Source organism: Pezoporus flaviventris, unplaced genomic scaffold, assembly GCF_033815535.1.
Source record: "Pezoporus flaviventris isolate CSIRO_AGI_PZ_B2104156 unplaced genomic scaffold, CSIRO_AGI_Pfla_v1 ptg000013l, whole genome shotgun sequence".
In the NCBI taxonomy this organism is placed as follows: Eukaryota; Metazoa; Chordata; class Aves; order Psittaciformes; family Psittacidae; genus Pezoporus; species Pezoporus flaviventris.
The window spans coordinates 19420398-19444521 of NW_026892561.1; the positions used below are offsets into that span (position 1 = coordinate 19420398).

Below are 24124 nucleotides of genomic sequence, written 5' to 3' on the forward strand. Positions count from 1 at the left end.
AAGAAGCTGAGACTGCTCTCAGCCTCTTCATGTGATGCTGGTTGAACCCTTGCAGGTTCCCAGTATAAATTTGTGTGGTTGCTGGAAAACAGGTTGGGAACACCCAGCAGTTACCTTTCGGCTAAAAACCTAAAATTATTAGCCAGCAGTCAAGTGGAAGCATGCTATGCATATGTCTATTGAAAAAGTGTGTGCTCATGGTCTCTAGGCATCCTTCTACCTTTCCCAGAAGACCTGACCCATCCATAACAGACCTCTTTGTTCAAAGCCTCCTAAAGGTTTGAAGGGCAGCTGTGAAACGAGTAGGAGATGCTTAATTCCATTCTGCTGAAGCAGCGTGGCAGCACCAAGACAGCACTTCCTTGGTTTGTGCTCCTCCCAGTTGGCTCTCAGTACAGCTGAGTGCTAAGAGTACTTTTTTTATCTGAAACCTTGAATTCTGCAGAGACCAAGTGCTTATTTCTTAGGATCACCAGGGGAAATTTCTTATTCTCCCAGTAGGGTAGAAATTTCAAGGTCTGAAGCTATAATATATGTAGTCTTCTAACATCATTAAAATAGGGGTTTTCTGATGGTTCCACTGTAATGCAAAGAATACAGTCCTGCCTGTGAATTCCAAATCAATCTGTGTTGTGGTGTCATGGTGGAGGTAATTTGAAGGCACTCATGCAAGGCCAGGGAAAGCTGGGACTGCCAGGGTGTGAAAAAAGGAGGAAGGAAACAAAGCTCATTCTTTCTGCTGGTCATCCCATGTTCCTCTGTGCTGCCCTAGGGCTGAAATCTGGCTGCAGTGGAAGCAGCAAATGGAGGCTTTGGGGATTAGGAAACCATGCATGTTTTCCCTGGAGAAAGGGGAGAAGAAGGTATATTGCTAGACTGCTAGGTGGAAGATGCTGGCTCTTACACGTAGCTTTTACTGCAGCTTTCTGATGCCATTTGATGTAATTTACTCCTCTTTTTTGGTTTTTAAGGTGCCTGGGGGAGGCTGGGAGAGGGTATCCAGGCAGGAATCCCTGGTTGCTTATAGGGTGAGCCCATTATTATTGCACTATAAAGACTTAGATGAGGCATTGCTGGGGTGGGCTCCAGCTCCATCCTGCCCGAATTCAGCCCCAGGCAGTGGCCAGTGGGACAGATGTTATTTACTTGAGCTGTGGCTGAGTCTGGATTAAACCAACAACTCAGCCAGCAGCCTTTATTATAATTTAGGAAGTGTGAGGATACATAGAGGAGGATACTTACAGCATTAAAAAACACAGGAGAAATATGTGGGTGTTTTTGAGCTGTTGGGAGCTGTGTGCTCCATCTCCTGGGTGACGAGAGACACAACTGATGGGGAGGGTGACCCTTAGGGATGCAAATAGCCATGCAAATGCCCCACGAGCAGGGCCAGTGGGTCGGTGTGTGCTGGAGGAGCGGAGGCTGCCCTTTGCCCGTAGCCCATGTGGCAGTGGACTTTGGCAGCAGTGCATGGGGAGCGGAAGGAGGGCCCCAGCGGCACCCGATCAGGTGTGTTTGGCTGCTGCCGGGGGGTGGACAGCAGTGGGAACCCCTAGCTGGAAATTAGGGGGGGGCCTCTATGGGACCAAAATGATGGGTGCCAGGATGCTTGTGCATGGGGATGTTTAGAGCAACGATTTAACCCTGCTTTCACCTGAAAGGGGTAAAAACTCAGCTGCCTCTGTTTAGACCCGAGTGTCTTCCCCAGCCCTGAAATTATCCCGAAGTACCTTAAACTTTGCATGTGATGGGGTGACAAAGTGGTCCAGATGGCCTCTGCCTGTGCTGGGGAGGTTTGTGAGCCTTTGTGGTGGGGGTGGTTTGTGTGCCAATGTTGCAAGAGGACACATGGGGAGCTTGAGGGGTGGCATGCTTCCCTGGTGGCTGGGGCTTCACCCATGTATTGCCCTGGGTTGTCATTAGGGTTTCCTCTTTTGGGTTCTCATTAGGGTTTCCTCTTTTGCATGGGACCATTACAAGTGAATCTATCATCCTCTTGAACTTTTATATTCTTGCTGGAGCTGAAAGGCAGGAGGAAACCCCTGTTTCCACCCCACCTCATAGCACACGTGAACAAAGCTCCATTTCTCCCTTCCTCTGTCCCTACTTATTTATGTGAGAATAATTCTCCCTGTCCTGTTTGTGTCTTACCAATATCTCTTTCCCTGCCACACATAATGCGGGGTTTCGCTGCCTTGTCACAGAGGTAAAGCTGATTTCTCACCTCCTTGGGGAGGCTGTGAGTGGTGGTGCTTTGCAAGGGCTGGCTGGGGATGCACGAGGGTGCTACCTCTCACTCTGGGAACAGCTGGATGCCTCTTGCTTTCAGAATGGACCATTTCATCCTGGCGTTTCAAGGGGCGCTTCAAGTTTAGGCAGATGTGGAGATGGCTTTTCCTTGCCTCTGGGAATTTTGGGAAGGATGCTGGGTTTCCAGCAGGCTCCCAGAAGCAGAGTAGGTGGTGAGCTTCATGGGGGGGCCTACAGGGGAGGTGAAACGCTGTTTATCAGCTGCGCTGTGACTTCATTGTTTGCAGGCCACTAAAGACATTTCGGACCTAACCTCTGCTTCCACCCCAAAACTGGAGAGGATCCCCCCGGCAAGATTGTGATGGACCCCCAGGCCCCTGCTCGGCTGCCCCAGCCCTGGGAGAGGCAGGCAGCCCGGGGGCCATGGGGAGAGGTGCACCATGGCCCCCCACTGCAGCCCAGGAGGGGGAGTCTCCACACAGGGCCCCGGCCTCGTCCCGGCTCCTGGGATGGGGGTCACCCCCCAGGCCACCCTCCCCGCAGGGATGCTGGCAGGCTGGCTGCCCTGGCTGAGCGCTATGAAAGCAGCTACCCCAGCAGGCCCTACTCCAGGTGAGAGCTGCACAACGCAGCGGTGCTCCTGCTGAGCCCCCTTCCTGTTCTAAACCTTCTTACAATGAGATGTGGCCATTTCACCACTGAAGCATGGGGGCTTGTGATATGGGTCCTGCCCTTGGAACTGCACAGGCAGCATAGAGAGCAGCCTTGGGGAGGCAGTGTGTGAATAGGTGATGTCCAGCTATTAAGTAGCTGGTGACTTTTATATTTAAGCCTGGATAGTAGTTGCAGCTCTGATTTCTTCCTACAGCTGTGACTTCTGAGGTTGCAGTTTTACAGGCTTCATCTCAGTCCCGAGCTGCATTTTTCTTGAAGGTTTGATTAAATAAATTTCATTTTTACGAAGCACAAGGTGAACAATAAAAATATAAATGGTATATAGGAGCTAAAGGCAGCTTGCAAGCTCAGCTGCTGAAACAGCGGAGGATGGAAGGATAAAATGTGGGTTAGATGATGCTCTCAGCGCTGAGAAATGTCTTTGAGTGCTCCAGCAAATTTGGGATGATTTGCCTGAGTTATTGCCCTCAGAGCGTTATGGTGCGGATATGCAGGGTTTTGCACTGAGGCTGTATGATACTCACGCTGGGAAGGGGGGTGTTGCATGGAGCTCACCAGATCACTGTCAGTTGTGAAAGACCTAAGGTATGTGAGAGCTGAGTGGCTTTCCTGGGCTCCAGCACAGAGGGAGTCCTGCTGGGCTGTGCAGTCCCTCTGGGCTGGTGGCTCCAGAGCTTGGCAGAGAAGGTGCTTTTGGGAGATGTCTCCTAAAATATGGGTGAGAGCTGATCTCCATGACAGGTCCACACCACTGAGCTGAAAGTGGGCATCACCTGAAGCTGCAGTGCACAGCTTTCTTATGGAGCAGGATGGGAGAGTATCTAAACCTTCTGCTGCTCCTTCCAGGAAGGATGCTTGACCAGTTTCTGCTGCTGATCAGGGTACCTGGGCAGGGTACCTTGCTGTATTTCCATCACATTTTCTGCCTCCAAAAGTCTAGTTCTAATCCTAAATGTTTTCTAGAGCCTGCAGTGGTGCCCTTTCTTTCTCAGAGTAAGTATGCTGTGTTGTGTTTCAGGCAAGGATATGAAGACCCCCACTGGCAGTACCCAGCAGCCAGCTATGGGGATGATTACACCTACCAAAGCTACCAGTGGCAGCCAGTGGCCTGGCAGGGTGACAGAGGTAGGGACTTATCCTTTGGGTCTGCAGATGGAGGCAGCTTGTTGCAGGAGAAGAGGCAATGCTTTATCCAAAATGGGTGGTTCTTCCAGGGCTTGCACCTCTCCAGGGCTTTGCTCTGCCCACGCTACTGGGTCATCGGTGCTGTTCTCCCCATGCAGCACTGCCCTCAGTTTGCATTTGGGAAATGTGAGCAGGAACTGGATGCACTCAAGGGGGTGTTTGATCTTGATCTTCATGGTTAAAACCCTGTGTCATTCCCGGTTCCATGCTGAACTCAGTGCTCATGGTGCTTTGTGATCATGGTGTCTGAGGCCTCATTTTTGCTCTTTCTGGAGTTTCTGGGCTGAAGAAAAGGGAAGGGAAGAAAGAGGAAAGGACATCCATGCTGTGTTGGCAAATGCGTACGAGGCTTTATCATACCTCCAATGTGTTGGGCTAATTTGGAAGCAAATGGGGTGTGCATGGCAAATTGCCTGACTCATCACTTTTCTTTTGCAACTTCATTATGGCTTGCAGCTCTGGATGGGCAATGCTAAATCTTGATTCCCTCCCTAGACCTGAGACAGGGGGAGCATTACAGCAAGAGTACCAACTACCAGGACCAGCACTACTACAAGGGTTACCACCCCAACCTGGCTGCAAGCTCCCCGGCGCCAGATAGGTAAGGGTGGGCAGTCTGGGCATCTCCTGGCACAACAATCTGCTGCAAAATCAGCAGGTCTGTGACTGGTCACACATCCTCTGACCTTCAGGGTGTCTCCTTTTGCCTGCCTGCAGGAAGCAGACCTGCGACCCCTATGACGACAGCTACACCTTGGCTGCCAGAAAGGAGAGGGCAGGGGGGGAAACCCACAGCGGTGATCTGGGGGAGGCTGGTGGCCAGCCCCAAGAGGTAACCTCAAGACGGGTAGGGGTGGATGGCAAAGCACTTGGGGATCTCAAAGGGATTTTTGGGAGCAATCTGTGTATCTCTCCTTCAGCTGGGAAAGAAGCTGAGGAGGAAAGGGCTGCTCTGCTATGTTGCACTCATTGCCTAACAATCTCTGGGGATTATTATCATGGATTATTGGCATTTGTGAACTCTCCATATGCTGGGCTGTTGCTCCACCAGGCATGGCATTGTACACCACTCCTGCACATGTCCAAGAGCAGGACAGAAATCCAGGCTTGGTGGGATGCTCTTCTGCATCATTCCCAGGTAGCTGCAAGCTGTGTATCATTGCTGGCTCTGTCCACCAAGTCCTGCTCCATCACACTTATGGCCTGATCACTGTTTTGCCAAGAGTAAATGAAGAGGCCAAATCAGAGCTGCTGTGGTTTTGCTCCTGGGCAATACTATGTGAGTTCCCAAGCCGCATCTGCTGGCTGTCTAGGAGTCTATGCTATGGCTAGGAAAGCTATTGGTGGCTCATGTCAGTTATTATAAAAGCCATTGGGTATGATAAAAATATGATGTGCTATGATGAAAGCGCTATGATGAACCTCAGATGCTGAAGGGTGTGACCTGCTCAGATGGGAACTGGCTGTGCCGTGCTTCCTCTGCTGGGCACTTCCATGGGGCAGCAGAGCCTGTCCCACTGCTCTGGGAGCAGAAAAGCAGCGGTGTCCCCAGTTTCTCAGCCAGGTTTGTGTTTTCTCCTTCCCTTGCAGCCATCAGACCAGCCCAGCCTGCTCCTGCAGTACCGCGAGTCAGGGCTCAGCTCCAGCGGCTATGAGCTCAGCCAGTACATCCGTGAAGGTGCTGACCACTATGACCCTGCTCTTTCAGGGACCTGGGGCCTGGCACAAGCAGGTGAGGTGTGATGGGGCCCTGGCCCCCTCTGACAATGGGGGAGCAAAGAAATAAATGGCTGGCATTAGGTAGCTTGGTCCTTTTCTGGAGGATGTTATGCAGGCACAAGTCATGACTTTAGGGCTGCAGGGCAGGTCCCTTGTCCAGTGGCACTTCTATGGTAGGTGCAGGAGCTGCCATGCATGCCTCCTGCTTTAGAGGACAGTTCTAGCATGGGGGTAGTCAGTGGAGGGTCACTTAAGTTGGGGGACTAGGTTGGGACCTGGATATGTCCTTCATAGTGGAGGTGGTGTGGGGTCAGGGTGAGGGGACTCACAGTGGCCTGTGTGTCATTGCAGGGAGGCCCTTGGTGTCCACCCCAGCCCCAGTGGTACCCCTCAAGTTCTCAGTGCCACACACGGTGGTGTGCTTTGGAGCCAGAGGCCAGCTGGTGCTGGTGTGTCCCCGCCACCCTGCCAAGGGGCAGCTAGCCCTTGTTGAGCTACACAGCCTGGAGGTATGTCACAGCCTGCCACCCCAAACTGTCCTCTGTCCCCTTGCTGGAGTGACTCCATTCATCTTGAGGGATGCAAACACTGTTCTCACCCAAACAGCCTCCTTAGCAACCTTCTCATCCCCTGCAGTCATCTTGTCTCCAGCCCACATGAAGGCCCTGCATTGTGTCAGCCTGTGCAGGAGCATTGCTTTCAGCATTTGGGTCCTGCATCCTGCTCTTTCAGTTCTGTAACCCTTGTCATCTGTGAGCTGTTCACAGTGAGGTACAGATGTGGTCCATACCTCTTTGAAGGATAATTCTACTCGTCTTTCTGAGATGCTTAAATACAGAAGCCATATCCATACCCTCAGTCTCCTATTTTGCCTCCCAAAGCAGACAGATGCCATCCAATAGGCATTTTTTTCCTGGACCTTAGCACTGGTGTCCATGTGATGGTTTAGGGTCTATGCTCTGGGGTTATCTTAGAACAGCACAGAGAGTGGGTTCACCAGCACTGTTGAATCTTGGTGCAAGCATTGACTTTCAGCTAGCCCAGCTGTGGCTGGTCAGATTGCTGAAGTCCAGCTGCTGAATTTGCTCTTGTGTTATAGGTTGTCCTTCATGGCACAAAAGAGCTGGAGGAACTACAGGCCTTCCCAGGGCCCCTGGCCAGGTATGCTGCATAGGCAAGTCCAGGAGCTGTGGCTTCCAGGCTGTGCTGGCATGGCTGGCCTGGGAGCATCTCTCCTTTGTGAGGAGACAGGAGCTCAAGTCAGGCTTTAAGGTCCCCATGATACCGAGATATCTGCAAAGGCCAAGACTAGGTTCATACTGGGAGCCCAGCCCCTTTGCTGTGGTGTAGGTTGGTTTGTATTGTGGGAGATGGGGGTAGTTTTGAATATTCAGAGTGTGGGCTCAAGTGTGGTTTGTATGTCTGACCTTATTTTGTACTCATGTCCCAGAAAACTGATTTTTGGGAGATTTCTTTGGATGTCTAAAGCGCTGGGTCAGCCTGTGATTTAGCTTTTCCTAAAGTTTTTGTCCCCCAGGACTGTTGAACACAGCAAGGGCAGACTCAGTATGCCTCTTCATCCAGTGTGAGCCTGGGGATGAATCATGGTGTGTTCCATCAGGTTTTCTCTGTACTATACTGGTCACACCAGTGTGTCTTCTGGCCACTCAACCAAAGAAGGGAGAGAAAAGGATTGTGCAGAAGGAAGAAAGCCATTTACTGAGCTAAAAAGCTGCTTATGCCCAGCAGCTGGGTACAAGACCTAGAGGCTAACGTTTGTGCCAAATGGGATTTGGGGAATCTCTATATGATATGTTGGTGTGATTGAGTCAGGATCAGCATCTCAATCCCCAGCCCGTCCACCCTGGCTGATCTCAGCCACCCTTTCTTTCCAATGGTCTGTTTATTTTATTGTAAGAGAGCGGTTCTGTCTGGCTTGCACATAGCTTAAAGGTTTCTGCTTCTGTTTCATACCCAAAGGGATTATATGGTCACAAGCGTGTCTTTCTCTCTGCACTATGCAAGTTAAATAAAAGATACTGCTTGTATGCGTGCCTGCTCCTGCAGCCTTGAGCATCCACGGCTGTAACAGCAACACAGCAAAGCAAAACTGGGGTTCTTTGTAGATGAATGGATGAAAATATCAGGAGGGCAGAGAGAGGGTTTGAGATGCACTCTGAGTCCCTGAAACAGAAGTCTACAGAGTCATAATTATTATAACATTTAAGCATTTTTGAGCTTGGTGTGGCCAATGTGTTGTGTGGTCATTGGCACTGGAGATCTCCATCTGTCACTTTGAATCTTTGGCAGCCCCATTAGTGAACCTGGGGACATGTTGAGTCTCATGTCCTAGATTGCTATGCCTTGGGTTTCTGTTGATGCCTCTCTTTGCTGCTGTAGGGAAGATCTGCACAAGGTGGATGTGATGGCATTTTGCCAGCAGAAGATAGCCACAAGCTGTGATCTCTCAACACAGAGAGGCAGAGATTCATGTCTTCTCTGGAAACTCCTGGTCCTTCTCTGCCGGCAGAATGGGGTAGGTGTCCTGTGGAAGGGGCTGACACTTTTGATCTTAGAGGTGAGACAAGTTATACCCCCAAGATACCTCTTGATCCAGTTGCTATTTTTAGGGGGGATGTACCTTAAAACCCACCCAATCCCATAGTACAGTCAATCAGTTTGATGCTGCCTGGATAGTTGGAGCAAACCCTTCTCTGTGATGATTGCTTTTCATCCTTGAGAACTACCAACGACCCAATGCTATAGTAGCTGTGAGAAGGACTGGTGCTACCTTCGTTGAGGAGCCAGTGTTTATGCTTGAAAGGGGATTATTCCCTTAACTCAATGAAATCCACCCAATCTAATTTGTGGCTTCAGAGCAAGTCTTGTGAAGGTTTTGCTAGTTGTGCTGAATCTTTTGCCCTCCAAAAGTGTGTGCTGGTGGCCAGTGCTGGTCTTGTTAGGGAAATGTCCTAGGATGAGGGTGTTGGACTGGAAGTGCCATCAGCCTTTACTTGTGGGGCAGTCTCACTCCTCCCCTTCCCTTTTGCAGTCCATGGTGGGCTCAGACACAGCTGAGCTGCTGATGGAAGACTGCAGGCGCCAGAAGTACAAGAGGCAAAACCCTGCGGCAAACCTGATAGGCCTGACAGATGACGAATGGATGTTGCATCAGACAGGGACACTGGACCTCATCACAGGGGACATCCCTCCCGTTGTGGAGACACAGGCACAGATAGTGGAGAAGTTCACCAAGCTCCTCTACTATGGCAGGAAGAAAGTAAGTGGTGAGTGGGATCCAGGACAAAAGGCTTTTATTCTTGGTCTTTTTGGCCTCATCAGACAGGTTTTAAAAGGAAGGCTGGTGAAGAGGTGCCTTGTGGCTGGGGGATCAACCCTTCAAGCTGTTTGTACAACACGGCTTATGGCAGTGATTTCCCTACCATTGGGAATCGGGATGGGGCCTTAAATGAAGACAAGATGTAGAGACTTCTACCAGCACTGTGGGTTTTGTTGCAGCTATGTGATCTCAAGGGGTATCAAAGGCCACAGAGAAAGAGGGGGGATGGATGCATCATTATCAGTAATGACACTGACAGTTAACAGGGAGCACAGACCTGGAAATCCAGTAAAGACAATACTGCTATGAAGGTCCCAGTTCTTACTGTGGTAGAAAGATAAAGGGTCTTTTGGGAACTCAGAAGAGTTTTTTGGAGGGTACTAGTTAAAGCCAGAGCAGTTATGAGAGCTCTTTTCTGAGCTGGGTGAGCAGCAGAGGAAGGCAGGGGAGCAGAGTTAGTGCAATCCCCTTTTTTGTTTCTACCTTTTCTGCAGGATGCTCTAGTCTGGGCCATGAGAAACCATCTTTGGGGACATGCCCTCTTCCTCTCCAGCAAGATGGACCCTCGAACCTACAGCTGGGTGCTCTCTGGGTAAGTTGGAGGAGCTAAAGTAAGGTGCAATGCTCTGTGACTCGCTTTGCCAAACCTGTTATCCCTCTGGGTACCTTCAGCCTCAGCACACTGAATTAAAAAAGTCACTGATTTCAGTTGACCATTTCAGAGGGGGCAAAGTGGGGACAGGGCATCCATTTTGATGGGCTTCCTAATGGATGGGAGAAACCAAGTGGGAGCTTGGTTCTGGAAAGCAGAAGGAAAGGCATTTCCTGGAGATGTAGGGTGTATTTATTCTGAGTCTTTGGCTTTGCCCTTGCTGCTCTAGTAAAAGCCATTGGGATAGGGAGAGCTGAGCCATCTTCACCATGATCCAGCCTAGTCTGAGCTGTTCGTCCCACTTGTATGAATGTTTTCTGGTGGAATTAATGTACTTAGTCTGGATTGGGTTGATCCCTTCAGGGAGAGTAAAGCAGGTATTTTATGTCTTGTGCAAACCAAATCCTTATATGGAGGTTTTATCCAGTGTTGCCCTGAGGACTTGCCTGCTCTGAAGGTAATGCAGATAATCAGCTTGGTGGGCTGTTGATCCTTTCCCCCTTCTCCAGGAAGCCTCTCAGGACACTGCTTTCCTGGGGCATTTGGGACATGCTCTTGAAGGTGAATGAGGGTTTCGGGTCCCAGCACAGCAGCCCTATCTCTGTTGTCTCCTCACAGGTTCACCAGCACACTGGTCACCAATGACCCCCTGCAGACCCTCTTCCAGCTCATGTCAGGAAGAATCCCTCAGGCAGCGCTGGTCTGTGAGCAAAAGGCTGGCCCCAGCCTGTGTACCCTGTGTACCCTATGCTGACCTGCCTGTGACATCCACCTTGTGGTGACCATCTCTGTTCACCTTCGCTTGCCTCTTGTTTCCCTCCAGTGCTGTGGAGATGGCACGTGGGGAGACTGGAGGCCCCACCTGGCTGTGCTGTTGTCCAACAAGGTTGGAGACACGGAGCTGAACCACCGAGCCATCGTCACCATGGGAGACACTTTGGGTGAGCCCAGGCTGTTGTGAGCAGTTATGTTCCTGCTGTTCCTGCTCTTTTGTGATAGTGGGTGGGCACCTGCGATGTTGCTGTGCATGTCCATGCTGGCATGGATGTGCATTGGTGCCAAGATGAAGTATGTGTGCCTGTACCTGTGCAGTAGCAGGGATGAGGTGTTGATGGATCCCACTGCCCTTTGTGCTGGCAGATAAGTCAGGTTCATGTATACCCATTAACTGCTCTTTTGGAGATGAATGACTGGAATCGCTGGATCTGGGGAGGGCATATGTAACTGCAGGGACTGAGATGTACTCCTGGTGGTGGGAGCTCTCAAGGATTTCATGCTAATAATGACACCCTACAGATTTGAAGCTGGAGCTAGTGCCTGGTCAGGCTTCCCCGGTTCTGCCACTGAAATGAAACTCCTCCTAGGTGCAGAAACCAGCAATTGGGGAATACAGATGAAAAGCAGGGAGAAGGGAGGGATCCAGGTCTGTCTGAACAGCGAGGAAAAGTGGGGTGATTGGGATTGCGTTTTCAGTGAGCTTGGGGGCCTGAAAGCAATGCTGACCACAAGGTGACCTCTTAGGACTAAGTGTTTGTCTTTTATCTCCCATCCAGCTGGCAAGGGATCAGTTGAAGCAGCTCATTTCTGCTACCTGATGGCAGATATCCCCTTTGGTTACTTCGGGGTGAAGGCAGATCGCATGGCTCTGCTGGGCAGCAGCCACCGGTGAGTGAGCCAGGAGGCAGTGCTTTCACCTGAGGGACATGTCCCACCTTCTCCTTATCCCCAGGATCTCACTTTTATGCAAAAACAATCACTGGTTTGGGGCTTACTGCTCTTAATGTGAACTTTGCTCTGGGCTTCTCCAGCTGCAGGCTGGCACAAATGGAGGAGCTGTGAATCTGTTTGTGGGGCTGCCTGGGAAGAGAGCTCTGCTCCTGCTTGTTGAACCTGTCTCTCTCCTCTGCAGGCAGGGGTTTGCCCAGTTTGCCAGAATGGAGGCCATCCAGCGGACGGAAATCTTTGAGTACTGCCAGCGGCTACGGCAGCCTGAATCCTTCCTGCTCCCCTTCCAGGTAGTGGAGATTCACAAATACATCTGGTGCAGCAGCTCAGGCCTGCCCCAAAACATGCATCCATCCCTCTGAAGCCAGGGATTCAGGCTGCTTTTCAAGGCTTGTCTCCTTGCTGATGCCCTGGCCAAGGGGTTCCTCCAGAATTTGGGTCATGATGTGTTTGATCAGTGCTTGCTCAGGTCTTGCTGCTTTCCTGCTCTCTGGGGTAATGGATAGGCTTTTCGTATTGCAAATAGGTCTGCTGCTATCTCAGGCACTGCACATATCGGGTGAGTAAATGAAGACTGTGGGCTGGTGTCTTTCCCCCACTGCTGGTTTGCTGGTTCTGGGCTGGGCTGGCCTTGTGACAGTGCTGTGGTTTGGGGAGCTGGATGAAGCTGGATGGCCCCATGGGGATGCCAAGTTGCAGATGACCTCTGGGTGATGAGAACTGTGATGCTGAGTCATGCTGGGATGATGTGCCATAGCAGAGGGTGCCCATGCCTGTGAGCATCTCCTACCCTCATATATCCGTTCTGTTTCCCTCTCGCAAGATATACAAGCTCCTCTATGCCTCTCTCTTGGTTGACTATGGACTCCCAGCCCAGGCCCTGCAATACTGTGAGCAGATTGCCACCGTGCTCCTAAGCCAGGATCCATCCAGCCATCCTGTCCTGGCCCAGCAAGTGATGAAGGTGAGTCTTGTACCCCTCTGCATTCTTGGCAGGATATGATACATATTCAGGACCTGGTGTGGTGGGAAGCATCCTTGGAGTTTCCCATGGTTGGGGGTGCTTGGCAGCTCTGAGCAGCTCCCCAGGGTTTGCTGTGTATGGAACACAGCAAGGCCAACACCTCCATGGTGTCTCTCATACCTATGGATCTGGGATAGAAACAAAGGAGTTGTGTTGACTGCCAAGTAGGAGCAGAGTTATTTGGAAGCAAAGGAAGTTTTGTATTCTGGAGAGGCTTTTTGAACTTATAAATGGCACAGACTTGAGAAGCTGAAGTGTGAGTGCTTCACATTTCCCCTCCAGCATCATCCCACAATTCCATTTACCTGCCAGGGGCTCTTTTGGGTTCACAGTGAATAGAAGCATGTCCCAGCTTGTAGCACTGAGCCCAGCTCTTCTGCTTCATGAGCAGGGTGCTGGGGCAGGGAGGGGTGAAGCAAAGTGTCCCAGCTTTCCCTGAGCAGGTTGGGCTCTTGGGAGAGCAGGTCTGCCTGCTCCATGCACATCACCAGGGCAGTGCTGAGGCTGCTTGGAGCCTTCCTCTGTCAGGAACGGGACAAAAGCCACGGTGCTGTGAGATAAGGGCAGCAAGGATGCCCTTCTGAAGCAGGTGCTGCAGAAATTGCCCAAAGCTTGCCTCACACAGCCCCCTTATCACTGAAACCTATTTACTGCCTAACAGCCTCTCGGATCTGCTGTTCTGCTGGGGATAATGCTTCTCCTGGGAGAAAACACTTTCATCTGAAAAACTAGTGCATTCGTAGATGCTCTTGTCTTTGATGTTTTAGGCTGTGTTACAAATTATGCTACACATTAGTGTTTGATTAAGACTTCCCCTCTTTTGAAGCTGGGGACGATATACAACCAGGTGCTGGTTCATTAATATTGGATCAAAGTGCACATTAGCTTTTGGATTAAACATTCCCCCCGTTTAGGAGTAATCATGCTTATAATTTCCTCTTTCCTGCAATTGATTTAGGATGAATGCATGTGTGTTTGCAAAGAGATGGGACAGTGGATTTCTAGGTAGTGCAAGCTCCGGGCTGTGCGCTGGGTTACTCTGTTTTCTGTGGCCAGTCTCTGTCTCAAGCTGGGCTCTGACTGCGTGGGTCATGTCTTGCTGTAACCTCCTGGAATTGGGAAGTGTTTTGTGCTGGTTTGGAGTTTGTTTTAAAAACTTTGGGAATAGGAACATGTGGCCGCCTTAAATCATAGAAGCATAGAAGGTAAATGAGTGTGAGGGAGCTTGATAAACACCAAAGAAGTGAGTTGATACCAGTAAGAGAAAATTCAGTAAAGGCTCAGATGAAGAGCAGTGCTTTAAGTGTCATATCCCCCCATCCAGCTGTCTTAAACTGCATCCTTATCTAAGCAATTTCTCCAGACTGGGATTTAGCTCTGCAGGGAGCCCTCCATTTCACCCTGGGCTGGTGGGATGGGTCACCCCAGAAGAGCTTCTTGCTGTGTTGACAGTAGCTGCTGGAGCCCCATGTCATTGAGTTGGCTGAAGCCACGGCAGCACGGACCCCTCTCTTGCAGGAGAAATTAGACTTGCTGCAGCAATACTGCAGAGAGGAACATGGGGGAGATAGTGGAGCATGGAAAAAATACTGAGCAGCAACATAACAGGATGCTGTTGCAAAAAAGGAAACAAACCCAATCTTATAATGTTGTTTTGGGCTATGAGAACAAGAACGGCATGTGTGAGACACCGACGTGATAACCCCCCCATGCTCAGGTCTCAGGGGTCTTGGCTGAGCACAGTGGCCCAGCTGGGATGCTGCACTGGGAGACAGGGCCAAACTGGAGCAAGTGTAGAAGAGAAGAGCAGGGGTGGTAAGAGGTTGAGGGGAAAATGACCCCTGAAGAGGCCATGAGGTTGTTTTTTCTAGGCAAGATCTGCTGGGGGAGGATGGGCAATGTGATGACAGCCCTCTGGCACGCAGGAGGCTGTTTTTCAGGGGGTGGTGCCTGAGTGTCCCCACAGCTTCCACGGGAGCAGGAATAGGAAGGCTTAATTTGCAGCAGGGAAGATTTCACGTAGATACTAAGAAGAAACACCTTTAGCTGTAAGGATGTTAAGCATCAGGACAGTCCTGGGAGGCTGTGAAATCTTCCCCTTGGAGATCTGCAAGTGCAAATCAGCCAAACACGGGCACGCGGGATTTTCTTGTGCGTTGGCAGACGGATGAGGTAACCTCAGGTGTCTCCTGTCCCTGCATTTGTGTCTCCTGTGTGGTTGCTAGTGATGGTAATGCCTGTTGCAAAGTTGGGAGAGGAAACAGGCAGGTGAGCCCTTGCTGAAACCTTACCAGCTCCCATCCATGCTCGCAGGGTGGGTAAGGGGTTGATGAGAGCCCTGGGAGCTGGTCTGTTTCCAAGGCTGATGGTGGGGATACCCTGCAAGCCTGTGTGGACTCAAGCTGGCTGTCAGGGGTCTGAAAGGTGGTCCTTTCCCTTGGAGGAGAAACGGATGGTAACAGTAACCTGCCTCTGTGATGTGATGTGAAGTGCATCTTTGGCATTCTGACATCTTTGTGGAGGTGTCTGAGGTAGCCCTGCTGGAAGGTTTATCTGCTACAGCAGCTCTCTGTAGCAATGTGGGAGAGGGAATAAATCTTGCACAAGAGGCTAGTGTTACTTTTACCCCCATATTATGAAGTGTGCCTCTGGTGCTGTTTTTCCCCGGGCCTGTGTGTTCAACCATGTGCAATTGCTGCAAGGGTCGGACTCCTCCCTGTGGAGCTGAAATGTGTGACGAGTGTTATTGCCCTCCTGGCTCTGCAGCTGGCCGAGCGGCTGAAACTCTCTGACCCTCTGCTCCTGGAGATGCCAGAGCAGGACCAGATGCTGGAGCCTGACTGGCTGGTACAGCTCCAAGGCTGCTGCCGGGAGTGGGAGGTAAGGAGGAGCGGGGATGCTGTGGGGCAGCCAGTCTGTGTTGTAGTTTGTCTGCAGGAGCATCCTCCTCCTCAGCCCTGAATCAAGGGGATGGGTGTGGAAGTTTGATATCTGTTGCTGCCCAGGTGCCTTTCTCCTTGGCTTGTGAGCTCAGAGATGTGGCCTCTGCTGTGGGACCTGCAACTTCAGCAGGACCATGGGGTTGCAGCACCTGAGGGTGTGGGCAGTGAGGGCTGCAGAGTTTTCATGGGGCAGAGCACACCTTTTCTTGGCTCAGGAATGGCAGTTGGGTTGGGCTGGTGGGTGAATGATGGGATCCTTGTAGTGAGGATTTTGCAGATGACACTGGTGGGGCACCCCCTTGCAGGTGTGTTTTCTTTGGTCTGGTTCTTGGATTAATGCTCTTAGTTCAGGTTTCTTGCTTGCTTTTGGTTTTTTGCCCTTTTCTGTCTCCAGTTTCTCTCCTGTCAGCTCTCAGCAGGGTAACAGTGCAGCCCCCTTCACTTGCTGGGAAAGATCTGTGACCATGCTGGTATGGGTCTCACCTGTAACCTGGGCTCCTGCAGCCTGGGGTGGATCATAAGCCCCAGACCCACAACCATCATGCTTTCCTTTATATTGGCTTTGTGGTTTCCTTAGTCTGACCTGCGCCATCTTTTTTTTCTGTCTGTTTTATCATGTTTTCCCTCTGACTCCTTGCAGGTGGAAGATGACCTCCCACTGGATGTGTCACTCACTCAGCCAGGGCTCTCCTGTGCTGCTGCAGTGATGGCAGGTAAAGAAAATGAAACAGCAGGTTGCAGTCACCACACTATACTTCTGTACATGTGGAGCTGTGCTGCCATGGCCTGGGAGGCAGCTCCCTGCTCCCTGGAGCACTTCTCAGCAGCTACTCCTTACATCCCCCCAGGGCTCCAAATTTTGCTCCTGCCTGGATGCATCCTTGCAGTGTGGGGCTGCCAGGGATGGGCTGCAAATAGAGGGGTTGATGCGTGTGCCCTCCCTACAAAGTCTGTGTAATTGGGGATGATTCCTGCAGCTTCAGGAGTCCCTGCTGATGCCGTGAGAGGAGAAGGGGGGCTGGAGGTGGGCAGCATTCAGCATGTGTCTGCTGGCTGAGCCCTGGGGGAGGCAGCCTTTTTCCCAGGCAGTCCTCTCAGGGTGCAAACTGGAGCTGAGCTAAGGGGATTTCACACTTGCAGAGTGAAAGATTTGGGAAGGAGCTCATCCTTCTGTGTGCTGGGCTGCAGCATGCCTGTTGGTGAAGCTGCTGCATTTCCCCTTCCATTTTCATCCCTTTGCCTTGCCTCTTGGTTGACCCCAAGAGTACACTCCAACCACAGTCCACCCAGAGGGTCAAGAGACATCAAGATCAAGGACATGAACTTCCCCTAGGTGACTATCAAGGAAAGGGCTGGAGAGCTTTCCTTTCCTAGCTGGGCAGGCAGCACATCCATGGGATTGTCCCATCAAGGAGAAGTTCAGGGGCTCGTGACCCATCAGTGTTGCTTCACAGTCATTTCTATCAGCAGGACACCCCAGCACAGCCCCACTGCTCCTCACTGCTGCTCAGATACAGCTTTCTGCTGGGAACACTGGCACCGATGGGTGAAGAAAGGCTGTTGAAGACAGGATAAAACATGACAAAAATCCCCCAAGCCATTTCTTCCTATCAGCTTTGCCTGCTGCTTCCAGATTCCCCTTCAAAGAGGTCTCCCAGGCAGTAAAAGGGATCATCAATCCTGATTGCCTTCTGCTGCTATCAAAGGCTGAGGCTATGATCATCCTCCCCTGGAAGAAAGTCACAGATAGGATGGGATGGCTTCTCTGAGGGACCAGATCTGCTCTATGTGGTCTCTGCAGCTTGCTCTCCCAATATTTTGTGCCTTTGTTCATAGAAAATGCCATCCAGAGTCACCATCTGAGGGAACTGCATGCAGAGAAAGCTGACTTGGTACTGAATTCGTCCATCTTGGAAAGACAAAGCCCAAAACAAGGTGCCAAGCTGAGATCTGTGTGGTCACAGTAACCTCCCCATCCATCATTACAGACTGGGTTGGCCTCTGGCTTTCTCTGGTTGAGCTTGCCAGGTAGTGTGCAGTTCAGAATCCATCCTCCTCCCTGTGGATCTCGAGCATCTCCAGACTGTGAGAGAGCAGCTCACGGGTGTGAAGCCAATCCTGAGCAGGCTGGAGGCAATGCTGGCAGGCAAAGCAAAGGGTTTTATAGCACCACATCCAAGAGGTGTCATTAGTCTGTCTCCAGGCTCAGACCTACGGGATCTGGGTCCTGCCTGGCCATATTCCATGGTGATAAAAAGAAACTTTGCAGTGCCCAGCAGGTTCCTGGCTGGAGGCTGAAGAGCTGGAACAAGCAGGGCACAAACCTGGGACCAACAGCAGTGTGCTGCCTGAACCGTGACTAACACCAGGCAGAGTAATGTGTTAAATAAAACAAGCCCCACTTGCTCAACCTACCTTTCAAACAAAAAAAAAACCCAACCAACCCAACTCTGAATAAATCTGCCCAAAGCAAGGAACTCATTCGTGGTTGCTCCTGTGGAGCAGGAATGAAGGCTTCCTGATGAATTTTCTTTTCTACTTGGGGTGTGCAGCAGGAGTGGACAAAAAGGCTTGGAGGCTCCTTTGAAGTTCTGGCAGATGCTGCTTGTGCTTAGTTTCTTTGCTTCCATAACATTTCACTTCTAAATTCATTTGCAACCTCAGGCATGTTCCCAGGAGGTCACAGCTCTCTGCCCCAGCCCTGTCTTTCACAGCCCCCCTTACATGAAGCCTCTGAAGGGTCCCTGCTGCTGTGTTGTGCCCTACCTCATCCCTCACCCTCTTACGGTCCCCGTGGTCCCTCCTCAGCTCCCTGACTCCCGCTGATGTGTAAAGGAAAAGGGGAGAATTCTGTGCAATGATCCAATGACATTATAAACTCTGGAGTAAACACTTTTTGCAGATGAAGAGCCTGGCCATGAGCTTCCCCAGAGTGAAGGCTACCAGCATGACCAGTATCAGCCTGTGCCACCCCAGGGATCCAGCTCCCAACAGGATGTGTCCTTCTGCTCTTTGGCACCTGTTCAGGACACAGCATCACCACTGCTCAGCATTGGGCAGGAGCTGCAGCCCCCAGTGCTAGACCCAGGGACAACCACCCCTCTGGGAGTGGATTTTGCTGAGCCCCCTCTACAGCCACTGCCACCAGCAGGTAAGTGCTCCAGCCTTATTTCTCTGCACAAATGTCTGCCCCAGTTAGCAGCAGGGGCATGGTGTGTCCCTCAGGGATGCGTGATCCCTTATGGCACGTGTGCCACTTCAGCTGCTGCTCCCTGCTAGCACTGCCTTCACCCAGCACCTCATTTCCTTCCAACCTTGTCTCAGATGGGAAGCCATGTTTGCCCCAGTGCTGTGCATGCAAACCAAGTCCAGCAGTGCTGGCCACCCTGGGCAGGTGGGCCTTCATTTTTAGGACATCTTGCCCAAAGCAGCAAGGAGGACACCTGTGGGTTGTTGGCAGTGTTGCTGCTTTTCTGCTAGATGGAAAACCAGCTTCGCATCCAGCAGCGCAAGCCAGGTTTGAGATGCACTGGTGCACCCTTGTGACTTCCTCCCTGGGGCTGACAGGGACCAGAAAGGCCTTTTTCATCTCCTGCCCAGGGGGAGCATCTTGGCCACACAGCCTTGTTCTAGGGTGGGATGATTACAGCACTGAAAATGCGTCTGATAGACATGGCAGGAGCTCTTCTGGTCAAACTGTGTCCTTCCCTCTGTTCCACAGGAGAAGCTGGGGAGCCCTGGGGTGCCCTGTTGTCCCCTGAGGGGATGCAGCCATCCCTCCCAAAAGAGCAGGTAAGTCAGAGGAATCAAGGAGACCATCCCACTGGGAACTCTGAGGGGATTTGGGACTTGCTAACTTATCCTTCCACTCACTTAACTCTCAAAACTGCCCATCATGGTGCCAGCTGTGTTGCCTGATGGATTAGGGTAGTCCTCCGCAGCCTCCTACCTCCTACCTCCTGCCTGCTGTGGGTGTTACTTCTCCCCATCTGCTGTGTAAGGGATGCGGAGGTCCCTAGGGATGCTATCTAAGTCTGGCATGGTGGAATTCTGGCAGCAATCTAATAGTGCTTTGGGGTAGCTTCTCTGGGAACACCACATGGCAGCTGCATCTCCAATGCCAGGAGGGGTTAAAGGCTCAGACTGTCTCGGAGACCTCCACTGTTTCCTTGGAAGATGACAGCCGGCCTTCCTCAGAGAGCGTGGCTGAGGATACTGCTGAAGAGCTGGCATCAGCAGAGGCACTGAAGCTGGATGAGGACAAGGTGAGCATGCCAGAGCTGATGTGAAGCCTCATGCTGTGAGCTTGTCTGCCTCTGATGCTTGGTGTCTGCCCTGCCTCTGGTAGAATAGAGCCTGCTACCGGCAGGTATCTGGGTGGCCATGGCATCCTCCCCTTCTCATGCATTTCCACTATTTTCCTTTGTGACTACCTCCATTTCCCAGAACTCTGGATTCAGGTGGTTTGGCTGGTTTCGGTCGAAGCCCACCAAGGAAACCTCTCCCAGAGATGTGTCTGAGACTTCACCAGACTCCCCCACACCGGAACTGCAGGTAGGAGACAGAAGGCTGTCCGGTCCCTAAGTAACAGGGTACAGCCATGAGGATGGGTGACAAGGCTCCACCATTACCCACTTTGTCCTTGTGCAGGTGGCTGGGCTGTGCCATCGCACTCCTCTTCATGGCCATTGCTGCTCTATGTGGGAACAGAGCAGGACCAGGAGCCCTTTTACCCTGGAAGTCAATCATTGGTTAATAACAATTGTAAATTTATTAAACCCTTTTTGATCTGGGAGGTCCTCTGAGCACTTGGCAAACTCTGTGGAGATTGCTTGCCCTCCGCTGAAGCAGAAAGCAGCAGCTGCGAGAGGCATGGCTTGGGCAGGTTTTAGGAGCTGAAGGGAAGGAAAACCTCTTTAATTGGAAGCACAGCAGAGAGGGGGAAGCAGCCATGCACGGTTATCCCAGTCCTGGCTGAGTCCTCAGGGTGACATCCCTGACTGCAGTCCCAGAGCAGAAAATTTTGTGATATTCTTCCAAAACCAGAAGGAGATGAGGAGAAGAGTATGGCCCATGGACACTGATGGCCCCTTGCACTGTACACAGGCTTGGTGTCCAGCCTCCTGCCTAATTTTCACCTCTCCAGGTGGTTTAGGTTGTGACAGGGGTTGCTTGCCCTGACCCTGTAGCCCCTCCTTAGCTTGGTTGCCTGTAGCTCTTGGGGTACCCCATCCTGCTGAGTGGTACCCTGAAAATGTGGTGTGGTATTTGGTGCAGAAGTCTTCTCAGCATGCGAGGAACTTCTGCTTTACATGGGTGGCTGTGCTTTCAGGAACAGACATCACCATTCCCATCTGACACCCCTCTTGCAGCTCGGAGAGCCCCTTCGGCTCAGCCTCCCTCCAGAAACCCTGGTAAATGCCACATGGGTCCCCTTGTCCCTGTCCCTGTCAGCTTTTTAGAAGCTGCTCTTCTTAAGTATTGTAATTGTTGCATACCCCAGCAGGCTTGCAAGGGGAAAATGCTTTTGCTATTACTCCGCTGTCCATTGAGATGAAAGGATCATGGGAGTCAGCAGGAGAGCAGGTGAGGAGAAGAAAGAGGTATTTGTGTGTGTTAGGGGGGAGGAAAAGAGGTGTCCAGGACCCCTCTGTCTGTTAATTTTCTTTCCCTTCACCCTTTCCAGACTGGGTTCCATGAACATCCACCACCAGTGGGGGCAATCCCCCTGTTCAACCCTCTCCAGGTCTCCCAGGTGAGAGCATCCTTCCAAGGTGTTGCTGGATAGGGTTGAGGGTGACTCTTGGCTTTTTGGATGGTGCAGATTGCAAGCAGCCTGCAATGGGATGGGGATGCAGCGGGGACCAGCCCTGGGTAAGAGTTTGATTTATAAGACAATGAAGCAGGGGAGGACAGTGACAGGGAGGTGTGTGATGGAGAAGGAAAAGGTGGGGGTGATGCTGGTGGCTACATCCTGAGGACAACAGCTCCACGTTTTTGGGTATACCCCTCCCTAACACCATATCTCTCTCTTCCCAGCTCATTACTGCCTCTCGACCCACCCAACCCAGGCTGCTTTCCCAGTGGCGCTACCCCAACCCTCTCTGAAGCAGAAATCAATAGCAGTGACCATTGTGAACCAAAATGGTGTTTGTGATTATTTTTGAAGCAGGTCTTAGCTGGGCACAGTGGCCCAGCTGGGATGCTGCACTGGGAGACAGGGCCAAACTGGAGCAAGTGTGGAAGAGAAGAGCAGGGGTGGTAAGAGGTTGAGGGGAAAATGACCCCTGAAGAGGCCATGAGGTTGTTTTTTCTAGGCAAGATCTGCTGGGGGAGGATGGGCAATGTGATGACAGCCCTCTGGCACGCAGGAGGCTGTTTTTCAGGGGGTGGTGCCTGAGTGTCCCCACAGCTTCCACGGGAGCAGGAATAGGAAGGCTTAATTTGCAGCAGGGAAGATTTCACGTAGATACTAAGAAGAAACACCTTTAGCTGTAAGGATGTTAAGCATCAGGACAGTCCTGGGAGGCTGTGAAATCTTCCCCTTGGAGATCTGCAAGTGCAAATCAGCCAAACACGGGCACGCGGGATTTTCTTGTGCGTTGGCAGACGGATGAGGTAACCTCAGGTGTCTCCTGTCCCTGCATTTGTGTCTCCTGTGTGGTTGCTAGTGATGGTAATGCCTGTTGCAAAGTTGGGAGAGGAAACAGGCGGGTGAGCCCTTGCTGAAACCTTACCAGCTCCCATCCATGCTCGCCGGGTGGGTAAGGGATTGATGAGAGCCCTGGGAGCTGGTCTGTTTCCAAGGCTGATGGTGGGGATACCCTGTAAACCTGCGTGGGACTCAAGCTGGCTGTCAGGGGGCTGAAATGTCGTCCTTTTCCTTGGAGAAGGATGGTAATAGCAACCTCTTTTCTGATGTGAGGAGCATTTTTGACGTTGGCACTCTAACATGTGTGTGGAGGTTTCTGAGCTATCAAGAGGCTGTGTTGCACGGCATGGGCCACCACCTCTCTGTGGCAGCGCAGGAGATGGAATAAATCCCACACAATGTCGTCTGGTTGTTTGCCCAGGCTCTGCCGCCAGTGTGTTGGGCGGGTTAAAGGGTACGTGAGGCAGAAAAGGGTGTCCGGGGGAGAGTAGTCTGAATTGGGTTGTAGGGCGATGCCCCACCTCACCCATTGGACTCAGCAATCGCCGGCCGTGAGTCTGTCTCAAAGCACCGCGGGGCCATCGAGCATCCACCGGAGGTTCCGTGGGGGGCAGGACCCGCCCCGGACCCTGCTCGGCTTCTCCTGCCCAGGCCGGCCCTCCCGGCGCCCCCCCTTTCTGGTGGCTCACCCGCCCGTCGCGGGCGGGGCTCTGCTGGAGCCGCGGGCGGCCCTTCCCTCAGACCTTCCCCGAGGCGGGGCGGGGTGACGCGCACCCAGTGCGTGGCCTCGGCGGTGAGCTTCCCCCGGACGCTCCACGTTTTTCCCGGCAGCACTATATATGCGCGGGCAGCGCCTCTGCTTCTAGCTCAGGGTGAGCACCGCGGTACCCAGCGCGCACCGCGTTGCATGTTAATGTACACCCGCCCCGTCCTCGGAGGCGGAGCCGGGGGTTGTTCCCTCACCGCTTCCCCGTGTGGGCAGAAAGCGGTGGCCTTGCGGGGGGGCGCGGCTGTCGCAGGGCTGCGGGACCGGACTCACCCGTGACAGACGATGGGGCTCGGCCCTCCTTGTGATAACGGGTGGGGCCGAGACCTGCTTGCCGCAGGCTGTGGGCCCCGGCCCCCTTGTGATGGGCTGTAGGGCTAAGACCTGCTTGTGACAATGTGAGCTTTGGGCCCACTTTTGATGGGCTTTGGGGCCAAGACCTGCTTGTGGCAGGCTGTATGGCTGGGACCTGCTGATTGTGGTGCTGTGTCCCCATCGTGACAGGCTCGGAGGCCAAGGCCCGTTTGCAGCAGACTGTAGGGCCAGAGCCCATTCCTCACGGGCTGTGGGGCCAAGACCTGCGCACAGCAGGCTGTGGGCCCAGGTCCAGGCTGCCTGGGGTGGGGAGGGGGGGTGTATGTGCTATGAGCACTGGGGCAGTGAGCAAGCATGTAGGTATCTGACTTTAAAATGCATCCAGAAGTATGAGCATCTGTAGTGCTGGGGCTGTTTGCTTTTTAACAAAGGCTGCTGAGGGCAGTGCAAACTCAGGGCTTCTGGCTGGGCAGACGCTGCAAACACACCCTGAGAGCTGCTCACCATGCTCTCCCTCCATCCAGGGCTGTTTGGCTCACAGGGATACACAGGTGGAAGTGACCGGTCAAGCCTGGGATGCTGCGCAGGGTAAGTCTGGCTGACTGCAGCACACAATTCCAGTGGGTTTCCTGGGGATGGAGCTTTTAGTCCTGGGATCGTTCTGCCTCTGGGTGTGGGTAGGAGGGCCACCCGGCTGCACTGGGGCTGTAGTGTGTCCTCACAGCTCTGTTTGCTGTAGCTCTGTGCCCATACACCCTTATGTCCCTTAGTCCCAGCCGTAGGACGATTTGGGCAGCAGTGCTTGTGGGGTGACCTTCTGTGAGGGTGAACATGTTGCCATCTTGGCTTTATGCTTTTTGCTGTCCTCTGGTCTTTTGA

At 52.3% G+C, this 24124-nt stretch overlaps 1 protein-coding gene and 1 long non-coding RNA gene across 5 annotated transcripts in view; both read left to right on the top strand.

Annotated features, from left to right (window-relative positions):
• The first annotated feature begins 1457 nt into the window (after positions 1-1457).
• On the top strand, positions 1458-21657 carry SEC16B (SEC16 homolog B, endoplasmic reticulum export factor). 2 transcript variants are annotated; one of them, XM_061452039.1, is made up of 26 exons: positions 1458-1509; positions 2538-2862; positions 3944-4050; positions 4606-4711; positions 4828-4942; positions 5701-5842; positions 6181-6338; positions 6929-6990; positions 8230-8365; positions 8882-9109; positions 9664-9761; positions 10440-10521; positions 10645-10762; positions 11375-11486; positions 11731-11836; positions 12370-12510; positions 15337-15450; positions 16153-16225; positions 18415-18663; positions 19234-19304; positions 19637-19777; positions 19959-20066; positions 20845-20926; positions 21016-21098; positions 21199-21267; positions 21552-21657. In XM_061452039.1, exons 2-26 carry the CDS (start codon positions 2612-2614, stop codon positions 21618-21620), a joined length of 3021 nt encoding a protein of 1006 aa, XP_061308023.1. In that variant the 5' UTR covers positions 1458-1509; positions 2538-2611; the 3' UTR covers positions 21621-21657. The 2 variants fall into 2 exon arrangements, with proteins under 2 accessions (XP_061308023.1, XP_061308024.1); XM_061452040.1 differs by having other exon boundaries at positions 21019-21098.
• A 2116-nt stretch (positions 21658-23773) lies between these two features.
• Positions 23774-24124, top strand: part of LOC133268640 (uncharacterized) — a 93716-nt gene continuing 93365 nt past the window's right edge. For all 3 annotated transcript variants that reach the window (XR_009743122.1, XR_009743120.1, XR_009743121.1), the window contains exon 1: positions 23774-23833. This is a non-coding gene — a long non-coding RNA (uncharacterized LOC133268640). The remainder of the gene's footprint in view (positions 23834-24124) is intronic.

What these genes read in the sequence shown, in the direction of transcription:
- SEC16B (XM_061452039.1), top strand. Translation starts at nt 2,612, where the DNA reads ATGGACCCCCAGGCCCCTGCTCGGCTGCCCCAGCCCTGGGAGAGGCAG. An exon ending in GGCCTGGCAGGGTGACAGAG is followed by an intron (nt 4,051 to 4,605) that starts GTAGGGACTTAT and finishes TTCCCTCCCTAG; the next exon opens with ACCTGAGACAGGGGGAGCAT. An exon ending in TTCCCAGGGCCCCTGGCCAG is followed by an intron (nt 6,991 to 8,229) that starts GTATGCTGCATA and finishes TTGCTGCTGTAG; the next exon opens with GGAAGATCTGCACAAGGTGG.